The sequence below is a fragment of the Nansenia antarctica genome (genome assembly GCF_963989245.1).
Source record: "Nansenia antarctica genome assembly, chromosome: 6".
NCBI lineage: Eukaryota > Metazoa > Chordata > Actinopteri > Argentiniformes > Microstomatidae > Nansenia > Nansenia antarctica.
This window is the reverse complement of record NC_137676.1, coordinates 35,888,439-35,900,938: the sequence shown is the minus strand read 5'-3', so window position 1 is coordinate 35,900,938 and position 12,500 is coordinate 35,888,439. Positions and strand designations below refer to the sequence as shown.

Below are 12,500 nucleotides of genomic sequence, written 5' to 3'. Positions count from 1 at the left end.
TTCACACAGAGAAAAGAGTAGAAGAGAGGGAACAGGTACTTCACACAGAGAAAAGAGGAGACGAGAGAGGGAACAGGTACTTCACACAGAGAAAAGAGGAGACGAGAGAGGGAACAGGTACTTCACACAGAGAAAAGAGGAGAAGAGAGAGGGAACAGGTACTTCACACAGAGAAAAGAGTAGAAGAGAGGGAGAATAGGTACTTCACACAGAGAAAAGAGGAGACGAGAGAGGGAATAGGTACTTCACACAGAGAAAAGAGGAGACGAGAGAGGGAACAGGTACTTCACACAGAGAAAAGAGTAGAAGAGAGGGAACAGGTACTTCACACAGAGAAAAGAGGAGACGAGAGAGGGAACAGGTACTTCACACAGAGAAAAGAGGAGACGAGAGAGGGAACAGGTACTTCACACAGAGAAAAGAGGAGAAGAGAGAGGGAACAGGTACTTCACACAGAGAAAAGAGTAGAAGAGAGGGAGAATAGGTACTTCACACAGAGAAAAGAGGAGAAGAGAGAGGGAATAGGTACTTCACACAGAGAAAAGAGGAGACGAGAGAGGGAACAGGTACTTCACACAGAGAAAAGAGGAGACGAGAGAGGGAACAGGTACTTCACACAGAGAAAAGAGGAGACGAGAGAGGGAACAGGTACTTCACACAGAGAAAAGAGGAGACGAGAGAGGGAACAGGTACTTCACACAGAGAAAAGAGGAGACGAGAGAGGGAACAGGTACTTCACACAGAGAAAAGAGGAGACGAGAGAGGGAACAGGTACTTCACACAGAGAAAAGAGGAGACGAGAGAGGGAATAGGTACTTCACACAGAGAAAAGAGGAGACGAGAGAGGGAACAGGTACTTCACACAGAGAAAAGAGGAGAAGAGAGAGGGAACAGGTACTTCACACAGAGAAAAGAGGAGACGAGAGAGGGAACAGGTACTTCACACAGAGAAAAGAGGAGACGAGAGAGGGAATATGTACTTCACACAGAGAAAAGAGGAGACGAGAGAGGGAATAGGTACTTCACACAGAGAAAAGAGGAGACGAGAGAGGGAACAGGTACTTCACACAGAGAAAAGAGGAGACGAGAGAGGGAATATGTACTTCACACAGAGAAAAGAGGAGACGAGAGAGGGAACAGGTACTTCACACAGAGAAAAGAGGAGAAGAGAGAGGGAACAGGTACTTCACACAGAGAAAAGAGGAGACGAGAGAGGGAATATGTACTTCACACAGAGAAAAGAGGAGACGAGAGAGGGAACAGGTACTTCACACAGAGAAAAGAGGAGAAGAGAGAGGGAACAGGTACTTCACACAGAGAAAAGAGGAGACGAGAGAGGGAACAGGTACTTCACACAGAGAAAAGAGGAGAAGAGAGAGGGAACAGGTACTTCACACAGAGAAAAGAGGAGACGAGAGAGGGAATATGTACTTCACACAGAGAAAAGAGGAGACGAGAGAGGGAATAGGTACTTCACACAGAGAAAAGAGGAGACGAGAGAGGGAACAGGTACTTCACACAGAGAAAAGAGGAGACGAGAGAGGGAATATGTACTTCACACAGAGAAAAGAGGAGACGAGAGAGGGAACAGGTACTTCACACAGAGAAAAGAGGAGAAGAGAGAGGGAACAGGTACTTCACACAGAGAAAAGAGGAGACGAGAGAGGGAATATGTACTTCACACAGAGAAAAGAGGAGACGAGAGAGGGAACAGGTACTTCACACAGAGAAAAGAGGAGACGAGAGAGGGAACAGGTACTTCACACAGAGAAAAGAGGAGACGAGAGAGGGAATATGTACTTCACACAGAGAAAAGAGGAGACGAGAGAGGGAATAGGTACTTCACACAGAGAAAAGAGGAGACGAGAGAGGACACATTACACAACAGACACATCCTAGATACAGTCAGCAGAAGTACACACACCAGATACACTCTGATTTACACACACGATTGTTATAATGTATACAATATATACAAGGATATGTCTTCTATAGATTATTCTGTCTCCTATAGATTCCAAAAGTTGGAATTATACATAAACATAGCAAAGTAAGTATGGGTGAGATAAAGTGTTTAGATGTGTGAATTATGAAAAGAGTCCACAACTGAATTTGAACAAATGTAACAGCAGCTGGTGAAAGAGGGAAGTAGGCAACCGACCAAATGTTCAGACTTTTATTCTGTAAAATGTAAAACACATTTCACCATTGCTGAAAATCAATGACACATTCGCTAGTCAAGCCAAAACATTGCAATGCAATGGATTCGGTGGGTAATCCCCACTGCTACCTAGTTAGTGTAGGGTAGTGGGGATTACTCACTGAATCCATGGCATTGCAATATTTTTGGACTTGTTCCCTCTTTCACCAGCTGCTGTCACAAATATGAACGATTCCAACCGATGAGAGTGTCTCACACTGCAGGACAGATTCTCAGCGTCATGTTGTCTAGATGTGACCTAGTCATTTATTTCAGATTCCCCCTAAAAAAACACCATGTTTGGTCCCACTAGGGCCTTCGTCAGGACAAATAGACCTTTTTAAAGTAAACCAGAGGGAACTAAACGTCCTCGCTTCTGCTGTCCTCACTGTTGGTTTCACTCTAGTACCCTTTGCACTACTGCTGTTTACAAATATTACCTTTGCACTTACCATATTTATCTTTGCACATTGCACATACCTCCTTTGATATAGCCAACATTTAAACAGGCCCTCAAAACCCACCTCTTCAAGCTTGCCTTCACCAGTTAACCCTCTCCCCCTCCCCTTCCCATGTGTCCCCAGCACTACCTTAATTAGGCCCCTATACTTTCGATCTTTTCAGTTTGTAAAGCGTCTTTGAGTGTCTAGAAAAGCTCAGAGGAGAGGACACTCATACCTGTCTCATAGACCTCAGAGGAGAGGACACTCATACCTGTCTCATAGAGCTCAGAGGAGAGGACACTCATACCTGTCTCATAGACCTCAGAGGAGAGGACACTCATACCTGTCTCATAGAGCTCAGAGGAGAGGACACTCATACCTGTCTCATAGAGCTCAGAGGAGAGGACACTCATACCTGTCTCATAGACCTCAGAGGAGAGGACACTCATACCTGTCTCATAGAGCTCAGAGGAGAGGACACTCATACCTGTCTCATAGACCTCAGAGGAGAGGACACTCATACCTGTCTCATAGAGCTCAGAGGAGAGGACACTCATACCTGTCTCATAGACCTCAGAGGAGAGGACACTCATACCTGTCTCATAGAGCTCAGAGGAGAGGACACTCATACCTGTCTCATAGACCTCAGAGGAGAGGACACTCATACCTGTCTCATAGACCTCAGAGGAGAGGACACTCATACCTGTCTCATAGACCTCAGAGGAGAGGACACTCATACCTGTCTCATAGACACTCATGCCTGTCTCATAGAGCTCAGAGGAGGACATTAGAGAGGACATTACACAACATTTGAATCTGACCTCCCCCAGGACTCTGCTAATATATATATATATATATATATATATATATATATATATATATAAGTCTAATGTACTGTATTATTATTAGTATTATTATTATTATTATTATTACTTATACATCTGTACATACCATACTGTACATAGCTGCCTTAACTGTACATATCTCATAACTGTATACCTCTAACTACCTATCTCTATCATTTACTTTTTATATCATCACTATTCACACTTCTGGTTAGATGCTTAACTGCATTTTGTTGTCTGGCACTTGTACTCTGCAATGACAATAAAGTTGAATCTAATCTAATCTAATACATGACGTGGAGCTGATTTGACTCCAGCACCTGATCATTTATCCAGCACCTGATCATTGGATGTGCATATTGTTCCTTTCCCCACTAGATGCAGGATTAGAAAAGGTCAAAAGGTCATCATTTGGGGGTAAGACCTGAACTCACCCGTCTAACACACTGATGTATTTGTGAGGGATGAGGCCCCGGACTCCTCCTATTTCTCCTCTCCACCAATCGGAGGAGGCCTTGCTGTGCAGTAGGAGGGCCTCCCCCTGCTTGAATGACAGCTCCGCAGGAGACCGCGCCACATAGTCAAACATGGCCACCGCCTCCCACTCTGCCCAGTGACAAACAAAGATGATTATTATTATTATTTATTATTATCATTATATTACCACTACTAACTCATAAATGTGTGAGTACAGCAAATTAGTGTGTGTGTGAATTTGTGTGGTGTGTATGTGTGTGTGTGTGTGTGTGTGTGTGTGTGTGTCTGTGCGCGTGCCTCAATGCGCGTGTGTGTGTGTATCTGTATGTTACGGATGAGGGTCGCACTCCCCAGGTGTCTCCCTCTTCCACTCTGCCACCCAATCACTAACTCATGACCAGCACCTGTGTGTAACTGTCACTTATGACCAGCACCTGTGTGTAACTGTCACTCATGACCATCACCTGTGTGTAACTGTCACTCATGACCAGCACCTGTGTGTAACTGTCACTCATGACCAGCACCTGTGTGTAACTGTCACTTATGACCAGCACCTGTGTGTAACTGTCACTCATGACCAGCACCTGTGTGTAACTGTCACTCATGACCAGCACCTGTGTGTAACTGTCACTCATGCAAAATATACCCTCACTCCCCCTCACTCCCCGCTTAGTTTTCGCCGTTTGTGGGCCACTTCACGGGCGAGAGTTCCCTGAGTATATTAGTATGTTAGTAAAAAAATAAATCCTTCTTCTAGCACGACGACTGCCAATGGCGCCTGGCCTGAGCATAGATTACTTTTTCCTGCTGTGAATGGTGGATAGATTATTCACATATGGCGCTTTTCCATTGACCGGCCCGGCACGTCTTGGCACGGCTCGCTTCGGCACGCTTTTGAACAGTTCTGGGTATTGACGCTTCTCCATTATACTGAGCGACCCGGGACAAGGAGGAGTTACGTGTCATAAGAGCAATTCACTGTAATAAGTGCCGCTATACAGCTCAACAGGGGAAATGCTTTTTTTTGTTGGTGAACTACCGTAATAAGCCTAGAAAAGTTCAACTGTTCAAAAAGTGCAACTTCTCTGCTTTCAGAAACTGTTTGAATTTTTTAGATTGGGCATATAGTTCACGAATTACGGTAGTTTGAAGGAACAATCCTGTCTGCAACGGCAGCTCGGGTTTCGGAGCAAGACAATCTATCGGCATTAGTCAAATACATTCTCACATCCAGTCATCCTCTCACTGCTGTCCATCAAAAATGGCACATCCATCAATAATATTACATAATAACAACTGCTCTGATTAGATTGCTTAGATTGTTTAATACATCAACGGGGGGAAAAGCGAGATGAACTCGCGAGTGCTTCCTTCATTGAACGGAAAGTCCTATCTATCCCATTCAAAGTGTTTTAGTCTTCCCCCTTTCCACTGGTAATAAGGAATTGGCAAGAATAGATCGATATAAATAGATCAACATAATGCAGCACTATCATGCACAGATCAGCCTTAAAACATGTAACGTGTAGTGCCGAGAGACGGGAGTCGGAGGCGGCGTATCAAATGTCACAGCTAGACGTTTATTAACAGACATGAACAAGTTGTTACCACACACTTAAAACAGGAACTGAAAACTGAGTACCACCCACTTAACCCTCCGTACGGAACAATACTCCCAACTATTAGTTCCGGGGGTGAATTATGTTAACCCACCACACAAGCCCCCCCAGAATTCACCCATAGTCAAAATCCCTGTGTCGGGGAGGGACGACGATCCGACCCCGGCGGGTGCGGGACGCAGGGGCATCCGGGGCAGGGGCAGGGGCAGGGCCAGCCGGGGCCGGGGCAGGGGGAACCGGGACAGGGGCAGGGGCAGGGGCAGCTGAAGGCACCGCGACCGGGGGCGGGGGGTGGGGCATGGGGGGGCGGCCACGGCGTGGGGGCTGAGCCAGTTCCAATGGCCGGGAAACGTCCACGTGAGCGGACTTGATCCTATCAATGGAGACCGTCTCGTGTCTACCACCAACGTCCACCACCAGGGTCTTGTCCCCGTGTTGTAGGACCTTGAACGGGCCATCGTAAGGGGGGCGTAGGGGGCCGCGGTGGGCGTCGTGGCGAATGAAGACAAAGTCTGACGAGCGCAGCTCGGTGGGGACCCGGAAAGCAGGGGTACCGTGAAGTGGGGACGGGTGCGAACACCTCAGCGGCTTCCAGTAGGGAGGAGCGCTGCCTGGCTGCAGACCAGGGGACAGTGGCATCCGGGATGAAATCCCCGGGGACTCGTAGGGTTTGGCCGTACACGAGTTCGGCAGACGAGGACTGCAAGTCCTCTTTGGGGGCACATCTGAGGCCAAGCATGACCCACGGAAGTTTGTCCACCCAGTTGCCGTCCGTCAAACTCGCGCGTAGGGCCGCCTTCATTGAGCGGTGGAACCGCTCGCACAAACCGTTAGCCTGGGGGTGATAGGCAGTGGTGCGGTGCAGCTTTACCCCCAAACCACTAGCTACAGCGTTCCACAGTTCCGAGGTAAACTGCGAGCCACGGTCAGAGGACAGGTCAGACGGGGTCCCAAAGCGCGCGACCCACGTGCCGATGAACGCACGGGCCACGTCAGAAGACGCCGTCGAGGAGAGGGGAACGGCTTCGGGCCAGCGGGTCGTCCTGTCCACCATGGTGAAAAGGTAGGTGAAGCCGTGAGAGGCGGGCAGTGGTCCCACAAGGTCGACGTTGACGTGGTCGAACCTCCTCTCAGGAACAGTGAAGGGCTCAAAAGGGGCTCTGGTATGGCGGTGTACTTTGGCGCGTTGACAGGCCACGCACGTGTCGACCCAGCCCCTTACCTCCTTCTTGAGTCCCTGCCATACGAACTTCTCAGAAACCAATTTTACGGATGGTTTCCTGCCGGGGTGGGAGAGGTTGTGTACAGCCTAAAAAACGGGCCGGCGCCAGTTCACAGGGACTAGCGGCCGCGGCTGGCCCGTAGAGAAGTCGCACAGCAGTTTTGCGCCTGAGTCACCGACTGCGACATTCTCCAAGCGTAGTCCTGTGTCCGCGTTCTTGAGGGTCTGGACCCCGTGATCGGAGGCCTGGTCCGCACTCATGCGGAGGTAGTCGAGACCCAGTTGAACGGCCCCGACGACCGCTCTGGAGAGACAGTCCGCGACCACGTTGGACTTGCCAGCGATGTGTTGGATGTCTGTGGTGTACTCAGATATGTACGAGAGCTGGCGCTGCTGGCAGGCAGACCAAGGCTCGGCCACCTTGGACATGGAGAACGTGAGGGGTTTGTGATCCACGAACGCCGTGAACTCACGGCCTTCCAGCAGGAACCGGAAGTGGCGGACTGCCAAAAAGAGGCCAAGGAGCTCCCTGTCGAACGCGCTGTATTTGCGCTCTCTGGGCGTCAACTGACGGCTGAAAAAGGCGAGCGGCTGCCAGGCGCCTGCGACCCATTGTTCGTGCACCGCGCCGACGGCGTAGTCGGACGCATCGGTGGTGATGGCAATAGGGGCCTTGGGTGACGGGTGGGCCAACATGGCGGCCTGGCTTAGGGCGGTCTTGGTGGCAATGAAGGCGGCTTCCCTCTCGGCCGTCCAGTCGATGGCCTGGTTGGGGGATTTGTCCTTCATAGCCTCGTACAGCGGGTGCATGGTGTGGGCTGCACGGTGGATGAACCGGTGATAAAAAGTCACCATTCCGAGAAACTCTCGGAGTGCTCGAGCTGTGTGTGGGCGGGGGAAGGCGGAAACGGCCTCCACCTTCGATGGGAGGGGGGCGGCCCCATCTTTGTTGATGAGATGCCCAAGGAATCGGATGGAGGGTAACCCGAACAGACACTTCGCCGGGTTAATGATCAGGCTATGTTGGCTGAGCCTCGTGAAGAGGTCTCGGAGATGTGCCAGATGCTCTTCCACCGAAGAGCTGGCAACGAGGTTGTCGTCCAAATAGACGAATAGGAATGGCATTTCCCTGAGCGTCGAATCCATTAGCCGCTGAAAGGACTGGGCCGCATTCTTAAGTCCAAACGGCATGCGTAGGAATTCGAATAGCCCGAACGGCGTGATCACCGCCGTTTTGGGAATGTCTGAAGGGTGCACGGAGACTTGGTGGTAGCCACGCACTAGGTCCACCTTTGAGAAAACCAGCTTACCCGCCAGATGCGCAGAGAAGTCCTGAATGTGGGGGACTGGGTAGCGGTCGGGTGTCGTAGCGTCGTTGAGGCGGCGGTAGTCGCCACACGGTCGCCATCCGCCGTCTGGTTTCGGCACGATGTGTAGCGGTGAGGCCCATGGGCTGTCTGAGCGGCGGATGATACCAAGGCGCTCCATGTTGGCGAACTCAGACTTAGCGACTGCTAGCCTGTCGGGGTTGAGCCGCCGGGCCCTAGCGTAGATGGGGGCGCCCTTGGTCTCTATGTGGTGCTCCACCCCATGCTTGGTAGTGGTGGCGGAAAATGTGGGCTGTGTCAAGCTGGGGAACTCGCTGAGCAGGCGCTGATAGTTGTCACCCTCTGAGAGTGAGCTGGAGAGCCCACCGTATGCCGCCTCACCGCGGACACATGCAAGTGAGGAGAATGTCAGTGCGTCCACCAGGCGGTTGTTCTTGACGTCCACGAGCAGTCCGTGAGCACATAGGAAATCTGCACCGAGGAGGGGGAAAGAGATGTCGGCCGTGACGAATTCCCATGTAAACCGCTGACCCCCGAAACATAGGTCTACAGCTTTCGTGCCATAGGTGCGGATGGGGGTGTCGTTAGCGGACTTTAAATGTGGGCCATGACCTCCCCTGGCGGTGTCATCCACTGTCGCAGGCAGGACGCTCCTCTGAGCACCGGTGTCACAGAGGAATTTGCACCCAGAGAGAGTGTCTCTGATGAACAGTAGCTGGTTTGCTGTGCCCACGCTCATAGCCACTACAGAACGCAGGCTTTGCCGTTTCCCGCCGAGCCGTAGTTGCAAGGGGAGCGGCACCTCTTCGCCTTCGCGCCAAAGCGTGAGTGGAAATAGCACATGCCTGGGCTAGTACGGCTATCGGTGGTAGGTGGGCCCATGTTAGCTAGCCTGTCTCTGCCAGGGGGAGTGTAATTGTGTGTCGGGGCTAGCACTTCAGGGGTAAAACGCTGGGTAGCTAGGAAGAAGCGGTCAGCCTCCTCTGCTAACTCACGGGGTTCCGTAATAGTCGTATTAGCGAGCGCCGTCTGTACATGTGCAGGCATGTGCCGAAGAAACAGTTCAATAAAAAGAAAATTTGGTTCTTCCGTACCTAGTAGGTTCAGCATCATGTCCATGTGCTGGGAAGGCTCCCAGCCCCTGAATTGCGAACAGACGTCGGGCTCGTTCCGACCGTGATAGTCCGAAGGTCCTGAGGAGGAGAGTCTTAAACGCTGTATATTTATTCAGGGCAGGGGGAGCTGTAATGAAGCCCACCGTTCTGGCTGCAGTGGAGCTCCCCAGAGCCGAGACGACATGGTAGTAGCGTGCGGCGTCGTCTGCAATCCCACGGAGGGCGAACTGCGCCTCCGTCTGTGCGAACCATGCTGCCGCGGACGTCTCCCAAAACTCCGGCAATTTGAGAATAACGGCGTTATTTGCCATGTTCGGTTCAGTCTCGGATACTTCAACGGGACTGACGTCGGGGTCACCAATGTAGTGCCGAGAGACGGGAGTCGGAGGCGGCGTATCAAATGTCACAGCTAGACGTTTATTAACAGACATGAACATGTTGTTACCACACACTTAAAACAGGAACTGAAAACTGAGTACCACCCACTTAACCCTCCGTACGGAACAATACTCCCAACTATTAGTTCCGGGGGTGAATTATGTTAACCCACCACAAACGTTAGATATATAACGGTGCAACGTATTTCGGAAAGGCTGACTGACGCGGGGCTCATTCAATCTCCGGTTCGTTATAGATACGCTTGCAGCAGCGGGTGAACTCCCGGATCATTGAGTTTACGGTTAAAAGCATAACTTCTCGGGGTGTCAGCGCTGTGGTTCAGGGCTCAAAATGACCGTATACCGATGGTGAAGTTAGCAAAGGAGTATTGTGTTTCTACCACCTTCACAGCCGGTGTTATTCACGGACAAAGACGGTGCATAATAGCGATTTTTGTGTTATGCTTGTTGTAAATAAAAGTTCTATGATGCATTGAAATGACATTAAACTAAGATAATACGATGGTCAGCATAATTTTTCGATTCTTTATTAATAAGCTATTACAGAAACTGTAGTGACATTAACGATGAATTGAAAATCAAGGACCCCAATTGAAATAAGCCAGTGGCTTTCTTGGGTTTTTATCCTTTTAGATGACCTTGTATGTAATATGTACTTCCATGTACCTACTTCTGCAAATCTTCTAATAAAGTTTTCAATCAATCAATCAATCAAAACATTTTCCAAGAGCGAATGTGGTATTTAAAGATGGCGGTTAGTGATGAAATCTATGAACATGGGATGACGATTTCCATTGACCAATCAACGGTGTGCAGCATCACACGTCACACGCAGCCTGGCAAAAAGGTTCCGGGTCTCAAAAAAGGTTCCTGCCCTCGATGGGTAGCTAAAGAAGCGACCCGACCCGACCCGACCCAGGCCGACAAATGGAAAAGCGCCAAAGAAGCAGGCCAGCCCGGGCTGACCCGGGTCAGCCCTCTAGTGGAAAAGCCCCATTACTTGTAAATGCAATTTAAATGTCGTACTATTTGGAGACTTGTGTTTTGTGTCCTGTTGTGTCTACTCTCTCTAGTGAAGGTCCTTTTGTTTGGCACCGACTCCTTTCCTCTGGGTCTGCTTACAACATCAAACCCTGACAGTGTGTGTGTGTGTGTGTGTGTGTGTGTGTGTGTGTGTGTGTGTGTGTGTGTACAGTATGTAGTGAACTCACCCTCCTCACTGGGTAGCTGTTCGGCCTCTCCATCCCCCTCCTCTGTGATTGGTTCACTACAGACAAACAAGACACACAACCGTTTTCTCTCTCTTTTCAATTAAAAGATCTAATTTCAATTATTATTTTATTATATATATAATAAAACAATTTTAATATATAAAATATAGATAGTATTATATACTATGTTTATTGAGTGACATATACATACACATAGTGACATAAGAAAATATGCTTTTTCTTTATTTTACAACATTGCTCAACAGCGCCCCCTACCCCCAATTCTCCCCCCTCCTTTGTCAAGCACTCAGACCATCAGTGTTTCTGTGATGGTCCCTCACCAGTACTCCTGCTCCAGAGTCATGTGCTTCTCGTAGACCGGCCCGGGGAGATCTGATTGGCTGGGAAAGATCATGTCATGCTGGAGGATCATGGTCTTGACGAGTTCGTTGACCTGCGGTTGCCTAGCAACAGCATCACTGGAGTCACTCCCGCGCAGCAGACTGGGCCCGAAGCACACAGCCAGGTTATAGGGCTGCATCATGTTCTCATCGCTGTACTGGGACACACTACACACACACACACACACACACACACACACACACACACACATGGACACACACACACGAGCACACACACACACACACGCACACACACGCACACACACACACACACACGCGCACACACACACACACACGCGCGCACATGTGGACACGCACACACACACACACACACGCACATACACACAGGGACACATACACACGCGGCCAGGTTACAGAGCGGAATCATGTTTTGATTACTATACTACTACACACACTTCCACACGCACGCACGCACGGTCACAGCAGGAATACGTAGAAGGTAGTATGACTTACTGGTTGAGGAAGGCGAAGAGATAGCGCATGACAACGCGGAGAGGCCGAGGGTAGGTGGAGACGATGGCTTTAATCTGAGCTGCTTTCTCTGTCAAGTCCTCAATCTCTGAGAGAGAGAGAGAGAGAGAGAGAGAGAGAGAGAGAGAGAGAGAGAGAGAGAGAGAGAGGGGGGGGGGGGAGAGGGGGGGAGAGAAAGAGAGGGGGAGGCAGGGAAGTGTGACAAAGAGAGAATTAAATGTTTAATTTGAAGTTCAAGCTTAATGAGAAAGGTGCAACTCTAAAATGAAGCCCCCCCCCCCACACACACACACACACACACACACACACACACACACACACACACAGTGTTACAGCTGCCCATAGCATGGCATCCTTGTGTGTGTGTGTGTCTGTCTGTATTGTCAAGCAGGCAATACACTTCCTGGTTCGGAGGCCCCTCCCATTTCCTGGTTGGTGGACTCCATGATCCTGATTGGAGCACGTAATTCCAGTCCACTCCATCAACCAGCAGAGGCCCCATGGACTAACAGAGTATAACATCAGGGAAGACAACATGGAGAATATAAGCCTCTGATTGCTGACAACCTCCAGCTGTGTGTGTTCGGTCGTTCAGCTCACCACCACTTGTTGTTTGATAGTCATCCATGGTGGATGTGTGTGATTTGTTTCCTACATTCTGATGTGTGATTTAGTGTTCTTTAAGGCCAGTTTAGGCCAAAGATCCGCGATGAGACGAGACCATTTTAGAACGTCCAGCTTCTAGTTGC

The 12,500-nt window shown here is 49.9% G+C and overlaps 1 protein-coding gene across 1 annotated transcript in view; it reads right to left on the bottom strand.

The window, feature by feature from the left end:
• Nucleotides 1–12,500, bottom strand: part of arhgap4b (Rho GTPase activating protein 4b) — a gene marked incomplete at both ends in the record, with an annotated part of 26,340 nt that overhangs the window by 2,468 nt on the left and 11,372 nt on the right. The window contains 4 exons of the mRNA XM_080533626.1: nt 3,923–4,094; nt 10,859–10,914; nt 11,200–11,427; nt 11,734–11,839. Coding sequence (XP_080389752.1) covers nt 3,923–4,094; nt 10,859–10,914; nt 11,200–11,427; nt 11,734–11,839 — 562 coding nt within the window. The remainder of the gene's footprint in view (nt 1–3,922; nt 4,095–10,858; nt 10,915–11,199; nt 11,428–11,733; nt 11,840–12,500) is intronic.